Source organism: Xenia sp. Carnegie-2017, unplaced genomic scaffold (assembly GCF_021976095.1).
Source record: "Xenia sp. Carnegie-2017 unplaced genomic scaffold, XeniaSp_v1 HiC_scaffold_25, whole genome shotgun sequence".
Classification (NCBI taxonomy): domain Eukaryota; kingdom Metazoa; phylum Cnidaria; class Anthozoa; order Malacalcyonacea; family Xeniidae; genus Xenia; species Xenia sp. Carnegie-2017.
The window spans coordinates 8,517,187-8,536,151 of record NW_025813488.1 but is presented as its reverse complement, the minus strand read 5'-3'; the positions used below and the strand labels follow the sequence as shown (position 1 = coordinate 8,536,151).

The 18,965-nt window shown below is 37.1% G+C and overlaps 4 protein-coding genes across 5 annotated transcripts; 2 read left to right on the top strand and 2 right to left on the bottom strand.

Annotated features, from left to right (window-relative positions):
• The first annotated feature begins 251 nt into the window (after nt 1-251).
• LOC124453766 (phosphatidate cytidylyltransferase 1-like) lies at nt 252-6,500 on the top strand. The gene is made up of 16 exons (XM_047004621.1): nt 252-561; nt 948-988; nt 1,082-1,178; nt 1,604-1,701; nt 1,809-1,887; nt 1,965-2,028; nt 2,563-2,621; nt 2,751-2,833; nt 2,906-2,961; nt 3,252-3,283; nt 3,356-3,424; nt 3,492-3,539; nt 3,973-4,077; nt 5,157-5,291; nt 5,823-5,926; nt 5,992-6,500. The coding sequence occupies exons 1-16, from the start codon at nt 433-435 to the stop codon at nt 6,107-6,109; spliced, it is 1,317 nt and encodes a 438-aa protein (XP_046860577.1). The 5' UTR covers nt 252-432; the 3' UTR covers nt 6,110-6,500.
• LOC124453770 (proliferating cell nuclear antigen-like) lies at nt 6,427-9,492 on the bottom strand. The gene is made up of 9 exons (XM_047004624.1): nt 9,452-9,492; nt 8,817-9,072; nt 7,863-7,960; nt 7,709-7,776; nt 7,542-7,626; nt 7,344-7,453; nt 7,018-7,141; nt 6,896-6,932; nt 6,427-6,817 (listed from the first exon to the last, which is right to left on the bottom strand). The coding sequence occupies exons 2-9, from the start codon at nt 9,035-9,037 to the stop codon at nt 6,766-6,768; spliced, it is 795 nt and encodes a 264-aa protein (XP_046860580.1). The 5' UTR covers nt 9,038-9,072; nt 9,452-9,492; the 3' UTR covers nt 6,427-6,765.
• A 736-nt stretch (nt 9,493-10,228) lies between these two features.
• On the bottom strand, nt 10,229-12,280 carry LOC124453771 (40S ribosomal protein S14). 2 transcript variants are annotated; one of them, XM_047004626.1, is made up of 5 exons: nt 12,230-12,280; nt 11,918-12,067; nt 11,775-11,829; nt 11,596-11,702; nt 10,229-10,413 (listed from the first exon to the last, which is right to left on the bottom strand). In XM_047004626.1, the coding sequence occupies exons 2-5, from the start codon at nt 12,064-12,066 to the stop codon at nt 10,269-10,271; spliced, it is 456 nt and encodes a 151-aa protein (XP_046860582.1). In that variant the 5' UTR covers nt 12,067; nt 12,230-12,280; the 3' UTR covers nt 10,229-10,268. The 2 variants fall into 2 exon arrangements, with proteins under 2 accessions (XP_046860582.1, XP_046860583.1); XM_047004627.1 differs by having other exon boundaries at nt 12,155-12,272.
• A 314-nt stretch (nt 12,281-12,594) lies between these two features.
• LOC124453769 (outer mitochondrial transmembrane helix translocase-like) lies at nt 12,595-18,953 on the top strand. Its single transcript, XM_047004623.1, has 13 exons — nt 12,595-12,875; nt 13,011-13,052; nt 13,694-13,801; nt 14,033-14,102; nt 14,173-14,241; nt 14,900-14,988; nt 15,064-15,106; nt 15,247-15,327; nt 16,231-16,346; nt 17,130-17,180; nt 17,284-17,359; nt 18,379-18,430; nt 18,546-18,953. The coding sequence occupies exons 1-13, from the start codon at nt 12,744-12,746 to the stop codon at nt 18,664-18,666; spliced, it is 1,050 nt and encodes a 349-aa protein (XP_046860579.1). The 5' UTR covers nt 12,595-12,743; the 3' UTR covers nt 18,667-18,953.
• The last annotated feature ends 12 nt before the right edge of the window (nt 18,954-18,965 follow it).

Below are 18,965 nucleotides of genomic sequence, written 5' to 3'. Positions count from 1 at the left end.
GTGAACATATATAATGAATAAGCGATATGATAAATGATAATGACAAGTTCAATCCCAGTTTATAAGCAATATGTAAAAATTCCGATTAATGAAAAATTTTACTAAAATCTTTTAAACAATAAACGATGTTTTGATCGTTAGCAGCTAATTGGGTTCGAATCATTTGAGAGTAAATGATATATGTTCAAGCATTGAACTACGTGGTTTCTTCCTCCCCCCGGACGGTGGACTTTATCCAGTGATCCAATCAGACCAGCTGTTCGGCTGGTTCCAAAAGTCGTCAACAAACTCAACATTATGCAGATTTATTTTGCTGTAAACTTTGAATAATTGCGTTGTGTGAGGACAAAAACAGCCGATATAGATTCGACAAATCCGGGTTGTTGCCTTTTTTGTTTTATGTGTTAGCTGGAGGAGATTCCTATCTGACTCATGTCAAGTGCGGAAAGTCTGCAAACGGCCAGAAGACGGCAAAAGGAGAACGTTCAAGACACCGAAACCGTGGATACGAAAGGAGATCAGTCTACTCTAAATATAACAGAAGAAGCCAAGCCTGTCGTGGTATGCTATTTCTCTTGCTTGACTCACAAATGTTCAACCGTATGTGTGACCTTTGCTCGCTTGTATTTTAAATATGTGATTGAAAGAAAAGTGCTCGAAGTGTTTTTTCAGTCTGTTTTGCAGTCATCGACGATGCTCTGCCCTAATTGGGCGACGAAGCGTAAAACGTACGACAGGCATCACTTTTGAAAGCTAATTGCGTCTACGATAATCTTTTTGGGTCGGCACACAAAGTTGCAAGGCTATATGCAACCTTTAAGTGTTGTATTTGCAAGAGCATTAGTAACATAACCAATATTCAAAATGTCATGAAGTCACAAATAGTGTGTGCCGCCAATATTTTCGATGAATGAATTAAAGCATCTCAGCATGTCTTTGATTCTTAGAATGGCAACAAGGCCGATTTCTTGGCAAACCTCAATCCAAGGTAAAGAAGTTAGAGCTTGCAAACAACAAAGACTCATTTGAGATGCCCTTTGAGTAGATTGTTCAACAGGAGTGCTTTCTATATATGTTATAGATGGCGGAACTGGTGGATCAGGTTATTTTTTACTTGGGCAATGATCTTCTCATTTTTTTTCATTCTATATCTTGGACCTCTTGCCCTTATTCTACTGGTATGTTTAATTTGAAGTAATTTTTTTCTTTTGACGTGTGTTATTTTAGGAAAAAAAATAACTGTTTTCTCTGTTGTTTATTCATAAGAAAGCTTACCCCTACATATACACATGCATCATGAGCTCATCACTGATTTGTGATTTGAGAAATTTTTGCTATTACTTGGCCCAGAAACTGACATTGGTCATCAAAAATGCTTTATTTGTAAAGTACAATCAAACCCTTCTTAATCAAAGACTTTTGGAAGCTAATATCTACCATTAGCAGACATTAATTTGGGTCTTTTGACAACATACAATTGATCTTTCCCAACCTCTTGCTAGCAGACACCTTTCATAAGCAGACTTTGTAAATAATAACTAGTCTCTCTCATTTTGAACTGCAACTTATGCAACACCATTCATTCATTGCTGTTCATTCCTAGATTCAATGCATTCAGATCAAGTGCTTCCATGAAATCATCTCAATTGGCCATAAGAAGTATCAAAGTTTAAGTTTACCATGGTTTAGGATATTGAGTTGGTAATTCAGTCATGCGTTTATGTAAAAACATTTGCAGAAGAAAGTAGGTGCTAATTTCCTAAAATATTTTTCAATGTTATTTCTTATGTCCAGTATTACCATTTCAGGTACTTTTTGCTCTGCAGTAATTATTTCTTCTATGGAGAAAGCATATCAGAATATTTTCAAGGATTGCTTTCGCAAGAAGTAAGTGAATAGTTAGTCGAAATAATAGTTTGTCGAAGTTAAAGAAATGCACTAAATGCTGTTTCCTTTTCCCATAGCACATAGTTTTGCAATATCTGATTCGATATCACCGTCTTATATCGTATGGAATGTATTGTTTTGGTAAGAGTGTATAATTTGTAAATCAATTTTTCAATTGAGGAAGTAGTTATTGAGTTTAACTGCAAACAGAAAGGAGACTATCATCCTTTGTTAGACTATTATCATAAATGCCAAGTAGTTGGGAGAGGCTCACCAGAGATTTGACTCAGTGACTAATCCGAGCAATTGCCAAAGGCACAATGATTTGAGCAAGAACTTTTACCTAGGGGCACTCCCCCGGAAAATTGTAAAAGCTATCCTGGATCACTTTTGATGCATTTTATCACGCTACATACAATGAGTAATTTGTCAAACTAAACTCGGCTAAGACTATGTCTGAAAGGTGGCATCTCCGGGACTTCTGGACCGGGAGACTTGTCACATATGCTTCATTACTTCACTTTCAATATCTTTAATCGATTTCAAATTGCTTGGATTGTAAGTTTTTTTCTAAATACACTGTAGTTGGCAAGTAGGCAAAAACCTTTGCAAATGGAATGTTTTGACCTCCATGTCGAAAAAGTTTTTAAGATTTTCAAACTTTAATTTTCATAGGTATCATGTTATTTGTCTACAGCCTGAAAAAAGATTTCTACAAAAAACAGTTCTCTCTAGTAAGTCATCAAACTCGTAACCGAAACGTCAGCTCGAAATCCGAAGCTTTTGCTTCCGGTTGAGAATTTATTTGTCAAATTTGCGTACGTGCTTTGTCGAGCACAAGTCTGCTATCTTTTACCGTTTAGTTTGGTTGGACGCACATTACATTGCTGCTTATCGTGACCCAATCTCATCTCATCATGCAGACACTGTTTCAAGGAATGATGTGGTAAAAATATAAAAATGCCAATGACTGTGATAGTTTCTTAAGAGTTTTATCAAAACGCAAAATTATTTCTAGGTTCTTCCTTCCCGTTTCTTTGGTTGTATGCAACGACATTTGGGCTTATGTTTTTGGTAAAAACAATTTTTTCCACCACTTTGACCACGGTCTGTGTGCCTTGGTGAATTTTTTCGACCACTTTGACCGCGGTCTGTGTAAATACCTTGGTGAAATTCCCGAGTATGAATGACCGTGCACAAAATCCTATGGGATCTGTGTGGGACTGTGAAAGGATTCCTTTGTGGGATCCCGTAGGATCTCACAAGATCTATGGGATCCCGGATGTAGGATTTTCACCAGGGTACGTGCATGGGCAACCTTAATTGACCGTTGTTAACTGATGATGAAATATTTTGATTTTAAGGATTTTTCTTTGGCAAAACGCCACTTATAAAGGTACATGCCGGCACATGCATATCACGTTTTACGATTGCAATGAATACCGTAGATTTTTTCTCTCTTTCTTAGCTTTCTCCGAAAAAAACTTGGGAGGGATTTATAGGTGGTGGAGTGATGACAATAGTCTATTCCTTCGTTGTGAGTTCGTTATCGTGTTTATTTCGTCGTCTAACAGAAAACTTTGAAGAGTTTCGATCGTTTTTAGGGCGTCTACATCATGTGTCAGTTCGAGTACTTCACTTGCCCAATCGAGGTAACGCATGGAGAACTCAGTGTTTTATAACTATTTTATAAAATAAACACAATGAAACGCGTGCGCTGATTGGTCTAGAGCTGTGTTTGCATTAGCCTGTGCAAAACACATCCGAGCTCAACCAATCAAATCAATCATAACAATCAATCAGTCAAAGAGAATTTGCAAAGATGTCTAGAAACAATGTACGTCATCTTCAACCGGGAGAGATGACGCCCAAAAAGTGATGAATTAAAAACATAATCCTTTTGTCGGCGGAGAACGGCGTTAGTTATCTTAATCAAACAGACATGTACAAAACAATTATAAACGTGGCCTTTGCCTTAATTTTTAAAGGAATAATCAGGTTGTCGCAATACTTTACAGGGAAAGTTCTGCGATAACATTGGTCATGTTTCCAGGAATATGTAGCAATATTCTTTTTTTCTCATAGTACAATAGCGAATCAAAGACGTTCCTTACATCCTGCTCTCCAGCACCTCTGTACCAGATGACAGCTTATTCGATACCATCTGTCTTTCATTATCCTGCAAAATTGGTACGTGAGTTTAGTTGTCCACGAGGACATTTTTTCGGGGCTCAAAAAAACGACCGAAATGTGTCCGACGGATGACTTCGTGATGACTTCGTTTGAGTTCGGTCAAAGTCGGTTTTTGACCGATCACTAACACACACGAATTGAAATGTAGATAATAAAATAGAGACTTTGTCGTGGTGACAAATCTGAAAATAGTTCTAAATATCGCAAATACCATAGTGAATGGTAAAAGTAATATAATAAGTTGATAGTTCTTAAAAGAACTGTTTTAAGTAAAGAGCACTAACCCAATAGTTCTAAACTAAACGACACGATGCATTTCGGCAGACTACTCCTCAGGTGTCAACGTCTGCTAAATGAAAATTTACAATCTACCTGCTCTTAAAACAGTTCTTTTAAGAACTATCAATTTATTATATTACTTTTACCATTCACTATGGTATTTGCGATATTTAGTACTATTTTCTGAAATATAGATCGTCCAGGTTGGTGGAGTAAGAAGGACTGTTGGTGTTGGTGTTGATTGACTTTTCGACAACTTCGACGGCAGTCATCTTCAGAGTTAAGTGAGAAGTATAAAGTACTCAGAAGATAAATACCGCTAAGGTTCTCGAAACATCCGTCAACATCAACCCAACAGTCTTTGTCAAGATCCACGAACCCGGATGATCTACCTCCATAAACATACGTGTAAAGATACTCCCGCGTTCAAACCATTCACTTCGTGCATATATTGCACCAAAGAACGTGAAAAGATAATTTTTTGAGACAACAAATTCTCGTATTTGACGTTTCAAGCTCTCGAGATGTTACCACGCATCGCGCGCGACGTAAAACGTAGTTTGTCAAACTACCGTAGATGTAAAAAGTTGGCCTGTTAACAAGCTTTTTTTGATCAGTCATTGTCTGTTCACTCTGCTGACTGGCCGTTATTTTGAGCCCCGTCTGATATTTCATAGCTTATTTCTTATCGTTTTGAATCGAGGTAAAGCATATCATATCATAAGTACCTTTCACCGTAACGATGTGAGTAGTTATAGTCTGTTCGTGTTAAACGTCTTCTCCCGTTTTCCATGTAGCTTGGCTTCGAGAAGCTTGAAGTTTGGATGTATCCGATGCAAATTCATTCTTTCTTTCTCGCTTTGTTTTCTTCACTGATTGCTCCGTTCGGTGGATTCTTCGCAAGTGGATTCAAACGAGCCTTTAAAGTGAAGGTGAGAATTTAAATTCCTTCGAACTTACGTCGTTCTGCGTTGAGCGACCTTTGGTAAACGAAAGAGAATGTAGTTTAGCTATATAATGGCTATTTGGTATTTGTAAATATGGTTTGCCAGGGTCTCTTGTCGTACGAATAAGTCAAATAGTTAGGAATGCGGATCGCTAGGTAAAATATAGTAAGAATGATAAAACTATTTAAACATGTTTGTTGGGTAAGCAAGTTGAGTACATATGTCAGTGGTGTAGGGAATAAGTAATTTTTGAGTGGGCACAACCCGGCATCAATGGTCGTAGAGGGCAACAACTATAGTTAATATAAGAAAGCCTTATCTTTTACTACCTGTAAAAGTATGTGGCAAAGTATAGGGGGAACCCCTCCCCCGAATTTCGCCCCACTGTATGTGGTAACTATAGATCATCACGAGATGGTAGTTGGAAAAAAACAGGCCAGTAGCTATATTGGGAATAAGAGGTTTTGAGTTGTGAAAAAGGTGAAAGATCTTAACAGTTGTCACTATTTCGATAAGGACTTTGGAGACACGATTCCAGGTCATGGTGGTTTAATGGACAGATTTGATTGTCAGCTGCTGATGGGCACGTTCACATACGTTTATCACTTCACGTTGATCAGGTACAGCTGACTGTACTACCATCATGTCGGCCACTTGTTAATTTCTTTTCATCAATCCTTCCTAGGGCACCCAATCCGCTCAAGATTTTTCGTCTCATCATGTCCTTAGCTCCGGAACAGCAACTATTGGTGTACAAAAAATTAAAAGAACAACTTTCGCAAGCCAAACTGCTGGACCATTAACGCACGCAGTATTTCTGATCACGTGGCCATCGTCTATTTTCACAAATGCAACTGTCGAAAAAGCAGCGCACTAAATGGTCATTTTTGAGACAAGAATAATCGTCTCGAAAGAAACAAATTTTTCGTCTTTCATCTTTCTTTTAATTACGGTTCTCCAATTCATAGAATAGGCAATCGAGAACAAGCTCGTTTGTTTAATTTTATATGTAAAATAATTTCACGTTTAAGACTTATGATGGTAGAATGCTTGCATGTCGCTCAAGATGAAAAAGGCACGACGAACGGCCGTCGAAGTGAAACAAAACAAAACAAAATACTTAGCACCACGATAGGAATTTCAATCAAATGTAATTTACAGCAACGTAATAAGAAATAATTATTGCAATTCTAACTCACGTAACATCGTTCGCCTGCAAAAAATCAGCTAATCCAACTTTGCCCATGCTATACATACTTATCCTTATCATATGTACCCCCATATACCCTCGAGCAAATCGTTTATCGCGTGAAAGTGAACGGAATAAAACGTCCTTAGTAAGATGAGTTAAAGTTAAAATGATGGGAGAGGATGAAATCGAAAAAAAAGCGAGTTAAGGAATTCCCAATCTCGCAGCAACAATAATGATCTTCCACGAGACGGCGCAGGGTGTTTCTTGTCATTGAGTGTTTTCGGCCTCTTCGTCATCAATTTTAGGCGCCAAATAGAACCTGAAAATGTTCAAATGAATTTCGAGGATTAATGAATGAATTACTGTAGTCTTCATGCCTCGAGAAAAACAAGCTCACTTTATTGAACCAATGTCGCCAACTTTGTATTCAACGACTAAAAAATGAGAGTTGTATTATTTTTTAGAGATGGTTTGGAACAATTTATAATACACGCGTGAGGTAGAAATCGTCTTTCTTACCCAAAGGAACATCGGCTTTAAGCGATAGAGTGACTATATTCGATAACGGTGTCGCTTTCGTGAAGAAATTAAGATAACGAGATGCGAACGTCAGGTTACAAGGTTCGTTTAGTTGAATGGACACCTAAACACCAGTTATGAACATTTGATATGAATAACATCTTCACTAAGATGCACTTTTAAATGTCAATTAAACAGGGATGGGTCCATGATGAATTGGTAGGGAAGGGGCTCCAGTTCGGATTCGACTTGCGAGACTTCTTTGTCAGGATTCCGCGGTGGTACGTCAAAAATTGTTTTCAAACGTCGACCAGACAACCACATACCTGATCCTCTTCGTTATCCACACAGGCATTTTGCCTCAGGCTGATGTTCCCGCTGCCCAAGTCACCACTTGTCGAGAATTGGACTCCTTCCTTAGTGCACGCAATGCCAACTGAAAAATCAATATGAATGTTATAAACCGACAGCTATAACATGGCTTTCACTCATAAAGACTACATTAAAATTTCAACTTCATTTACTTGAGTCGCCAATCTGGCTCAAATCACGGCAGATTCTCTGCAGCTCGGATGAAGGCATCTTTATTGTGGCCGAGTAATCCGTTTCCTGAAAAGCGAACAGCAACCCTCAAAAACGGCCTCTCGATCAACGAATGCATGGATTCATCAAAAACGAGCGAAAAACTTACAGGAATACCAAGATGTTCGCTGTCGATGTTCATCAATAACAGACTGTATTCAGAAACTTTCTCTTGGTCTATGTGCACAAGCATTTAAGAAAATGATCCTTGTCAATAAATTGCTTTCGTCAAATCATAAAATAAATGCAATAGCAGTGCTTACTCGGAGTTTCGAATATCAGGTTGACAGCATCAGCATTATCTTCAGCTCTTATTGTAACAACATCGTCGTTTGCAGCACATTTCATTATCTTGGAGAGACTAAAAAACAAAGTCAAGCAAAGATGTAAGTTTCAGATTATAGTTAGTCAAATGAGTGTATATTGATTTATGTATGCATATTACATACATTAACCTTTTTGATGCCTTGAGCAAAAAATGTTTAAAGATCACAACCTAATTGACATGAAACCTGGTCCTTACGAGTTTGGTAAAAACTTTGGGGCGAGGAATGCCAGATAACACACACAACGCCCAGAGCAAGCACATTCTTAATTAACTCCTTAGTGCTTGGTGTGGAAAATGTGTAATGACCACAAATAACTGAAAAAAAAACTTGACCAATGAGCCAGCTATTCATTTTTCTGCAATTCTTGTATGCAGCCAAATCCAACATATAGTAATCTTATGTTTCTTTACCAGGACCATCAACTATACCAATCTTGCTCATACGTATGTAGTCTGCTAATGAATTGTCTATGTTTATGTCACAAGTTACATAAGATGAGGCGTGCGTAACGTAGAGTCTTAAAGTAGCTCTAACTAAAAGTAACCACTCTCTCAAAAGAGGCCACAAATAAAATGTTCATGTACGTTTTTGTCAACTACCGGAACCTTACACAACTTTAAATGCATTGAAAAATACCATTTATACATGGATTAAAACAACAACTCGAATACAAGCACCCTTTGGGGCTAACCCCACCCCCCCAAAAAAAAGAAGTCACCCCTCAAGGCCACTAATTTTAAAAGCAGCCGAGGATGCTATTTTTCAGACTCTAGTATGTTTGATGTGAGGGGAGTGGAAGCGTAACTATGGCATAAGATTCTGCTAAAGATTGTCTGTGACCTACTATGGTCTTAATATATCATTATCATGTGTGTCTCTAACACATACTTGCTGATGTTCAGTCCTAATGTCAAGTTTCTGTCGCATCTGTATGGATCAAAACCATCAGCATTGAGGTCGATAAAGCACAAGCTAACATGAGCACTGTCCATGGCTTGCATCGACATGCCATTGGCGGAGCAATCCCAGTTTGCTTCGGTCACCAAGTCCTTGATGGCATCCAAGACTTTCTTGAAGAGACTACCTTGTACAAGACGTGCTTCAAACATTTCGATTGATTAGAAAAGTAGACAGTGCTGATTTCCTAAGAATAGAAGAAAGGAATGAGGTAATAAACCTTGCGTTTATAATCATTTCTGAAAGAGGATAGCAAGTGGTCAGTTTTTACAAATACTGAAGACTTTAAAATCATCACTGATTAGTAGCAATTGTACAGAACGCACTCATGTCTAATAACCCACAAAAGCTTATCAAGAAGAAAAACATTACACCACAGAGTCCATCATTAGCACGCCGCGGCGCCATTTGTATCATTGTACAAAAACGAAAAATATAAAGTTATTGAGCTTTGATGACAAGTTATAACTTCTTTCCTAAGAGACACGACCATTTTATTTATAAAATTACCGTTGTTTTCAGTAAAACTGAGGAAATTTCACAAGAAATATTAAACTAAAACTTACCTTGTGATCGATATGCTTGTCAGACTACAATGGCGGCAAATGTGTATCTGTTACCCGCCAAAAAGCGAGATTGTTCATTGGTCAATTCGTACCTCGCGACATCGCAACAACAAGATTTCGTCAATAAATTCGCATCATTTCGCAAAACAGGAATCCAGTTGGAAGCAGTATTTTGCCCAAAAAATGATGAAAAGATTGAAAAGTAAATGACACAGACTTAGTTTCTTAGGTTTATTCCAATTATAAATTTCATTTAAACGTTATTTTCTGTGAAATAGGCCAGTAATTGTAGTGCGAGGCAGGGGCACACGTAAAAGCAAGGTGAGGGGGTATGACAACCCCAGCTCATTTATAAACATGTATAAAAATTCAGATCAGAATCTTACAGGGGACGAGGAATGCCTGTGCCTCTAAAATATTTGCCATTTCCGTTTAATAACAAACCTTACAAATGTCTATCAAAGACTTTTCACGCCTCTGATCTGCATACAATATGTGGCAAGCAAGAATCATCCACCTTGCCGTGAGATTGAACAAGAAAACAATTTATTTTGTAAATCAAAAAAGTTCTTTTTCCGGTGGAAGTACGTTGGCATCGTTATGTCAATAAAATTGGTACTTACAAGGTATTCGGTACAATATATTGGTATCATGGAATTTGGAGTGGTATTACATGAATGGTATTTGCCATAAGTTTTTCCTTTTTAAAGACTTTTTATGTATCTGCTGGTTTTACCGATAGGTAGTGCAAATAAATCAACAAATTACACATCTGCATTTCTTGGCAACTCTTTATTTAAGAATTATCAATATAGATTTACAGACGTCGCCCACGACGACCACCCTTACGACGAGTACTGTCCGAGGGTATGGGCGTTACATCCTCAATTCGCCCAATTTTCATTCCAGAGCGAGCCAAGGCTCTTAAGGCAGACTGGGCACCAGGTCCAGGAGTTTTTGTTCTAAGTAGAATAGTAATGAGAAATCAAATGACTGCATTTATATAACATAGCCTTATTTATTTGAACTTGTTGATAATGACAGCCTATAGCAAAAGCCCCTTGATTAGAAAACTCTCTCAAAAATATCTTTAAAATGTACAATATCTCATAATTTTATAAATGATCACATTCTTCTATACCCTTTTAAATATGGTATTTTAAAGCCCTTTGCTGTTGCTTTTTATTTAAAAATAAGACGCAAGAGGCTCACACTGATTAGCAGAAACTTTGAATGCATTTGAACTCCAGAGAGCAGTTGACTAGCTTTTACACAACTGTACCTCTTTAATGTGCAAGAGCTAGACACTAGGCTGTTGCAGTATATCGAAATATCGAAAATATAAAAAAAAAATACCGAAATATTCGGTGTTACAATATATATTTAGAGTAAATTGTTTGAACCCGGTAGTATTATTACATGTTTATAAATGTAGATCGTCCAGGTTAGTATAGTCCTGAGGACTGTTTTTGGTGTTGTTGACTGACGTTTCCACAACCTTAGCGGTAGTCATCTTCTGATGTCAATCAACAACAACAAAAACAGTCCTTCTCAGGACTGTACTAACCTGGACGATCTACATCTACAAACATGTAATATATATTTAGTCATTATAGATAGTTTTTAATGGTTTTTTAATGGCTTTACAACAGTTTTTAAATGGCTTTGTATACTATTAGAAACTCTTGACCCAATCACACATGTGGAGGAATTATTGGCCAAGTTTCAACAATTTGATCAATGAGTCATAACCAGTGCATGGCAATTGTTGGAACGCTTGATCTATGAGTCATTGCAAGCAACACTATAAATAACGGGGAAAAAATATCCGAAAAAATATCAATATTTTTTTTGATATATCGATATCATTTTTTTTAATTCTGCAACAGTCTACTAGACACCAGACAGTAAAGCTTAATAATTGAACACCTGAGATTTTAAATTTTGCACACATAAGTGCATACCTGTAACCATGTAATACCTGTAAATTGCATAACCGAGATTCAAAATTTGCAAGCATAAAAGCCTAGTTTTCTCAAGCCAAGATCTTGGGAGTGCAGTACAAACTTTCCAGTCTGGAGTGCCTACTTTTCACAGTCTGTGTAACACATCTATCAATAACCGAACAATAATCATTGCCAAACCTGTTTCCTCCGGTTGCTCTGAGTTTGATATGAAGGGCAGTGATACCGATTTCCTTACATCTTACAGCAACATCTTGTGCGGCCAACATTGCAGCATAGGGAGAAGCCTATAATGACCAAATAAAGAAATTGTTTTAATAAAATCTTGCAATCAGTTGAGACATTACATCATCATTCACCTCATCACGATCTGCCTTCACCTTCATGCCTCCTGTGACACGCACAATTGTTTCTCTATAAAATAATTAATAGAAGTGAGGGAAGTTGTTCTGGGAACAGTACTTTGTCCTTTTGCAAAATGACTTTATTATATGAAGCTTACTTTCCAGAAAGATCTGTTACATGAACGAATGTATCGTTAAAGGAAGCAAAAATATGTGCAACACCGAACACATCTTCCCCTTCAGCAACCTGGGGGCCAAGGGTAATTTGTACCTCTTCTTTTGGAGTCTTGCTTTTACCTTTAGGCATGCTAAAATGCGTGTAATATAATGTCGTTTTACTCATTATTAACACAAGCATAAAAAAGAATAAATACGCTGAGAGAAAGAGCATTAACCTTATTTTCTAAATACGAGCCGCTCGTCTGAACAGAAAAAAAACAAGACAGGGATTACATGGATTTTAAAGATACCTTAAATTTAAAAAATGACAAATGAGAAATGAAATACGAAAAGAACGACTCGGTGTTTACAAGTGGAATAAGGACTGGAAACTAAATTGTGTTTCCATATATACAAATATAGAATAGAAAATAGAAATAAAACTTGATCTTGAAAAAAGCTAGAATATCATTCAGTATTTATGACTATTTATGTAGATTTTGATTTTCTTATGTGGTAATATTATTGAATGAGAGATTTATTTTCACCTTGCTCAATTAAAAAGCGCATAGATTTTACAATTTCACGAAAAACGGTGTACAATGTTGTGTGGATGAAAGTTGAACATCCGCAAATTTCAAGATTATGCAATTATCCAATACAAAGATTGCGCAACTTCAATATTTCCCCAGTGTACAGATTCCACTCAATATATCACAAATAATCAGAGAACTGAAAGCAAAAGTATCTTGAAAGCTAGAGCGTTTACAACATGGAAACAGACCGAGTTTAGTCAATAATCCTCCTTGAATCATATGTTTAGCAATGCACATCAAGCAAATCACAGCATTCGTAACGTTAGGCTTGCTGTCTGCGATGGTGTATTACGGCATGAAGTTCATATTTGACAGTTTGGATCCAACGAAAAAGAAACCTGGGCAGTTAACCCATGAAGAGGTCAGCTGGCCAACGTTGGCAAACGTTTCTGAGACAACGCTTTTGTTATTTTCTGTTGTATATAACAACGGCTCCAACTTATGGACAACGAGCTTGAGATAAGAGTTTGAATTTTGTCTTTTTCCTTTGTTGCAGGCTGAGCAGTTACTGATAAAGATTGGATTAGAAGGCATCAAAGTAAGATGAGTAAAAGTGATGCGTTCTTGACCTCATTAAGTGTGGGAATTGGCAGAAAACAAGCACATTTTGAATAAATATATTATTATATATACTAATGTCATTTACTAACTTGGATGTCCATATAAGGAAATACTTCCTGAAGTTTAAAAAACATTCTTCACCAAAGACTTAAGGGACATTTTTGAGATGTCAGTATTTCCTCCTCACACAGCCTGATCAAATCTGTGGACCGTTTATTCATTTTTCATAGTCCTTTTGTTAATTCTTATTAATCTATAATTACTCTGCTAATTAGAAATCTAAGGTGGTTGCACATACTGCCTCTAATAGGCTTCTCATGGAGCAAATCAGATTGAAAAAAATAACCTTTCTAGTTGAAAGAGTTCCATGTATAAACACATGTTTCTTTATTTATGTACATAAGACACAAAGCATACTGACATTGCAGTGATGAAGCCAGCGCATATATAAACTTTAGATCATCATCATATTCATTTCTTTATAAATGTAATATTTTCCAGTGAGTTAACACACAAAAATTTACACAGCAGGACTAAATAAACCTGGCTTTGCCATTGTGAAATTGAATCCTTCGTCAAAAAAATTGAAGTATTCTGTTAACAATGTTTTTAAATTAGTTAACAGACCATGAACTTGCACTTGCATCTACTCTGGTTGACCCATTGAATATGTCAATTACTTGGGCTGACATTGGTGGCCTGGATGGTCTCATCAAAGATTTGAAGGTTGGGTGATCCTAATTTGCCTTCAATTGATTCTTCTAATGTGCTTACAATTGTTAATCATGAACAAACCATAAATCATCAGTTATTTACGCAACCATTTGTTGCCATTTGCATGTTATATGTTTACTGTCTGCCAGCAACATGTTTGAGTACTTTTGTGTATTTTTCATATTTGATGTAAACAGACAAGATTCAGTTCATTTTCAAGGGTCATCTTTAGTTTCATTTTAGGAAACAGTTATTTTTCCAATGCGGCAAAAGTCTCTGTTTGCTAAGTCGTCTCTTCTGTCGTCGCCGAAAGGTATGGAAATTTGAGTAGGAGAAGTTGAATCATAAGCATTTGGAATCTAAAGTTGTTGTTGTTATTACAGGTGTGCTGCTGTATGGCCCTCCAGGATGTGGCAAGACTATGATAGCCAAAGCAACGGCAAAAACAGCAGGTGATGACCCAATGTTGTCAAAATTGCAAACAATTACTTTAGAGCAATGCAAGGTTCACTGAAAAATAAGTTCTTCCGATTCTTTTTATGCACCAAAAAAAGTTCACGGCCAAAGAACCGAGAGTTTCATTTTTATTTTTCGTTTAAGGGCTGCCAAATGCCCATCCTTCTGCAAACAGACGTGTTTCAAAAAAATAAAATGTCCAGAGAATAAAGCACTTCAGTGCTTCCTGTGATTCAAAGCAATCAGCAGAGTTTTGTAGCCAGAGGAGGGTCAGGGGTCAGGCCCTCAAGAATTTTGCCCCCTATCCCCAATAAAATATTACACTTTTGATATTTTACTTACATTACATTGTCCAATATGCAGCCATGCCTTGTAACTGCCCACCCCATCCTCCCCTTGATAGAAAATCTGGCTATGCATTCAAAACTACTAGCATACCTTGGCTTGTGCTGAATATTTGTTTTGTTTTTCCTTATCCAAAAGAAGTATAGAAACCTAACCTAACCAAGGTTTCTTCAACAAAAAACATAACCGAAATTGATAAAATTTCTTCGCACGTCTAGATTACTTTACAAAGAAGTTTTGTGAGTCTGTGTTTGTAAATATTGATCATATAATACATTGAACTATGCATATTTTGGTGTTCTGCATCAGGATGTCGTTTCATCAACGTGCAAGTGGCAACTCTGACCGATAAATGGTATGGAGAATCGCAAAAATTGACGGCCGCACTGTTTTCTCTTGTAAGTATGATTTGAATTTGGTGGAAAGAGGCGACTCGCAATGGATTTTTTTATGATTTCATTTTATGTTACCAGGCGAAGAAATTGGCCCCCTGTATCATATTCATTGATGAGATAGGTTTGTCCGTTCAACCTGGCATGCAAACCTTTGGAATTCGAATTTGTCAAAACTGTTTGACTTCTGTCATTCAGCAAACTATTGATTCTTTGTGGGTAGTTTGAAAATTTTACATCTTATTCCATGTTCGTGTTCGCTAGATTCGTTTCTACGAAGTCGGAATATCAGCGACCACGAGGTGACAGCCATGGTGAAAGCGCAGTTCATGAACTTATGGGATGGTAGGTTCACTATTGATTTTATATACGATGGTACTTCGTGCGATAAATGATCAAATGGATTGGGTTCATTTTTGCAATCATTCCTTGTCGAGCTGAAAATTTCAGCAAGTATATTACTAAGTTTATTCCAGAAAGATTGATTGTGTGTGGATCAACGATTGGAATGTTCCATTTCAAATTTTAATGAACTTCAGCAAGACGCATGCGTAGTATACCGTTAGCTGAATTAAAAATACTTGAGTCGAAACACAAATTTATATGTTGTTTTTTTTGTTTGTTACATAAAAAAGTTACTATGAGTCTTTCAATAGAATCTTTGTTGCAAAATGGTTTTGAAAATGATTTGAATTATGCTGATAAAGGAAAGAAATTAGTTCTTTTTTCCTTCTCTGTTTGTTCTCTGTTGGTCGTTTCTCTGTCGGTCCTTTCTCTGTTGGTTCTTTCTATGTTGGTTCTTTCTATGTTGGTTCTTCCGTTCTTGGTTCTTTCTTTGTTGGTCGTTTCTCTAATGGTGCTTCCTCGGTTGGTTGTTCCTTGTTGGTCCTTCCTCTGTTGGTTCTTTCTCTGTTGGTTCTTTGTCTGTGGGTCCTTTCTCTAATGGTGCTTCCTCTGTTGGTTGTTCCGTTTTGGTCTTTCCTCAGTTGGTCCTTTCTTTGTTGGTTCTTCCTCTGTTGGTCTTTCCTCCGTTGGTTTTTCTCAGTTGGTTCTTCCTCTGTTGGTCCTTTCTCTGTTGATTCTTCTCTTTGTTGGTTCTATTATATGAATCAGGCCGTGGAACGTAAAGTAGCCCGTGAAATTCCGCCCGTTGCCAGCTAAGCTATGTTACACTGACCTGTTCTCACCATATATTTTTTGACAATTTTAAATGTCGGTCTGATTGAAAGGATTTTTCGTTTATTTCAGGCCTTGTTACTGATGGTGAAAGTCAAGTCATGGTAATGGGAGCAAGCAACAGACCAGAAGATGTCGATACGGCAATCTTACGTCGAATGGTAGCAACATTTCACATCGGATTACCCGTTAGTAGAAACCTGGAATTTGAAATGCAATTTGAAATCATCTCGTATATACTTCGAAATCTGTGTAATCTATACCATAAGTGAAGGTTGTTCGAGAAATCGATTGAAAGAGGTTTCTCTCTCCCTGTATGCCCGTTTCTTTTTGCGACATTTAGACTTTCGTAAACCTCCGTCTATAAGCCCCTCCATGCACATCCCTCGTGTGAGTGAGCCGACCACGATCATTCAAATACACTTAAATCTTTCCACAGAGAAGCCCAACTTATAGCCTATATATTTAATAGTGTAATGTTCACAGATCACTGCTGTAATATATAGTTCATGCATTACCCCCTTCCCCTCCCCCGTGTAAAACCTCGTGAAAAAGGGCTTATGAACGTATCAATGACCTAGAACTCAATCTACTCGATATCTGACTCCGCCAAAATTCTATAGTTACATGCGGTGTGAGAGAAGCCGCCATCTTGAAAGGTGGCAAAACTGACAATATTTACGACTAATATCTGCTTTTCCCGAGTTTATATACAGTGGCAAAGTTGATAGTCTAAGTTCAGTTTTTAAAATGTTTGATGGGATTGGGTTTTTAAATCTTCTTTTACCTTATTTTTCATTTTGAGTTTTGCTTCTTGCCACCTTTCAAGGGGGCGTTCTTGCCTCACCTTGACACGGTAGTTAGACATCTAAGGGATTGGGTTTAAATCATTGGAAGTTATAAACAGGGTATACAGGTAGTTTACGGTATGTATAGAGAACTTTATGTTTCGATGTTTTTTGTTTATGCAGAACGAACGACAAAGAGAAGAGATTTTAGGAATCGTACTGAAGAACGAGAAGGTCTATTGCAAAATCATTACGTTCCTTCAATTACACAATTGATGTCTGGTTAGCCGACTAAAAGAAAATAAAGTTGCATTTCGATGCATGCTTTTCTTAACAGGTGGAAAACGACTTAGATTTTAAACACGTTGCTTCCCTGACGGAAGGATGCTCCGGAAGTGACTTAAAAGAAATATGTGAGTTTGCGTGTTTGATTTTAGGAAAATTTTACTGTTCAGTGTCATACATTAGCTCCTGAGTTGAACCGTTTTACAAGATGATAGATGTTGAATGTTTTGTCATTTTCATTTTTGGAAAATCCAAAATATTTTTGTCGTAAATTTCATGTTAGAAATGCCCATTTTAGGTTTTAGATTCACCCATTTTCCCAATAATAATGCCCATTTTAGGTTTTAGAACCACCCATTTTCCCAATAGAATGGCCATTTTAGGTTTTAGAACCACCCATTTTCCCAATAGAAATGCCCATTTTAGGTTTTAGAACCACTCATTTTCCCAATAGAAATGCCCATGTTAGGTTTTAGATTCACCCATTTTCCCAATAGAACGGCCCATTTTAGGTTTTAGATTCACCCATTTTCCCAATAGAAATGCCCATTTTAGGTTTTAGAACCACCCATTTTCCCAATAAAATGGCCCATTTTAGGTTTTAGATTCACCCATTTTCCCAATAGAAATGCCCATTTTAGGTTTTAGAACCACCCATTTTCCCAATAGAAATGCCCATTTTAGGTTTTAGAACCACCCATTTTCCCAATAAAATGGCCCATTTTAGGTTTTAGATTCACCCATTTTCCCAATAGAAATGCCCATTTTAGGTTTTAGATTCACCCATTTTCCCTATAGAAATGCCCATTTTAGGTTTTAGAACCACCCATTTTCCCAATAGAAATGCCCATTTTAGGTTTTAGAACCACCCATTTTCCCAATAAAATGGCCCATTTTAGGTTTTAGATTCACCCATTTTCCCAATAGAAATGCCCATTTTAGGTTTTAGATTCACCCATTTTCCCTATAGAAATGCCCATTTTAGGTTTTAGAACCACCCATTTTCCCAATAGAAATTCCCATTTTAGGTTTTAGAACCACCCATTTTCCCAATAGAAATGCCCATTTTTGTAAAAGGAAGGTTTTAATAATGACCCCTTACACAAGCTTCAGGTTCTTAAGTCTTAATTAAACGCATTTCACATAGGTCGCTGCGCAGCCATGTCGTGTCTTCGAGAATGCTTTAACAGCATTGATTGGTAAGTTTTTGTGTCGATGTATACGGTTCGATGATAAAGCGAACATGTAAAAAATATCATGCACCCTACTCCGTCTAGCGAATGACTGCTATATTTCGTGTTTCTTGTTACGTAGCGACGATCAAAATTACGAGGACTTGTTAAGCTTGAACGAGGAGAACATACGAGCCATCTCTACCTACGACATCGTAAATGCAGTCGAGAAATGCCGGTCTCAATTTATTCACCATAGATGATAAAATCATAACTACTTTGTTGCTTCTTTCTGTTTTTTCCTTGTCCCATTAACGGAAGTATTGACAACCTATATAATATGAATGTTGTAGTGTGCACATTTAAACTTTCACTTTATTTTCTGTCATCTGCTCATTAATTCCCGACTTCACTGACCCAGCTATTTCTTCGATTCTGTGTATTTATATAATATAAAGGCTACAGCCTTCCGACACTTGTCATCTGTACTTTATAGTTTATAATTAAACTTACTTAATTGAAAATAAAATTGTTCTCTTGATTCGTAAAATTTGCGCATTTA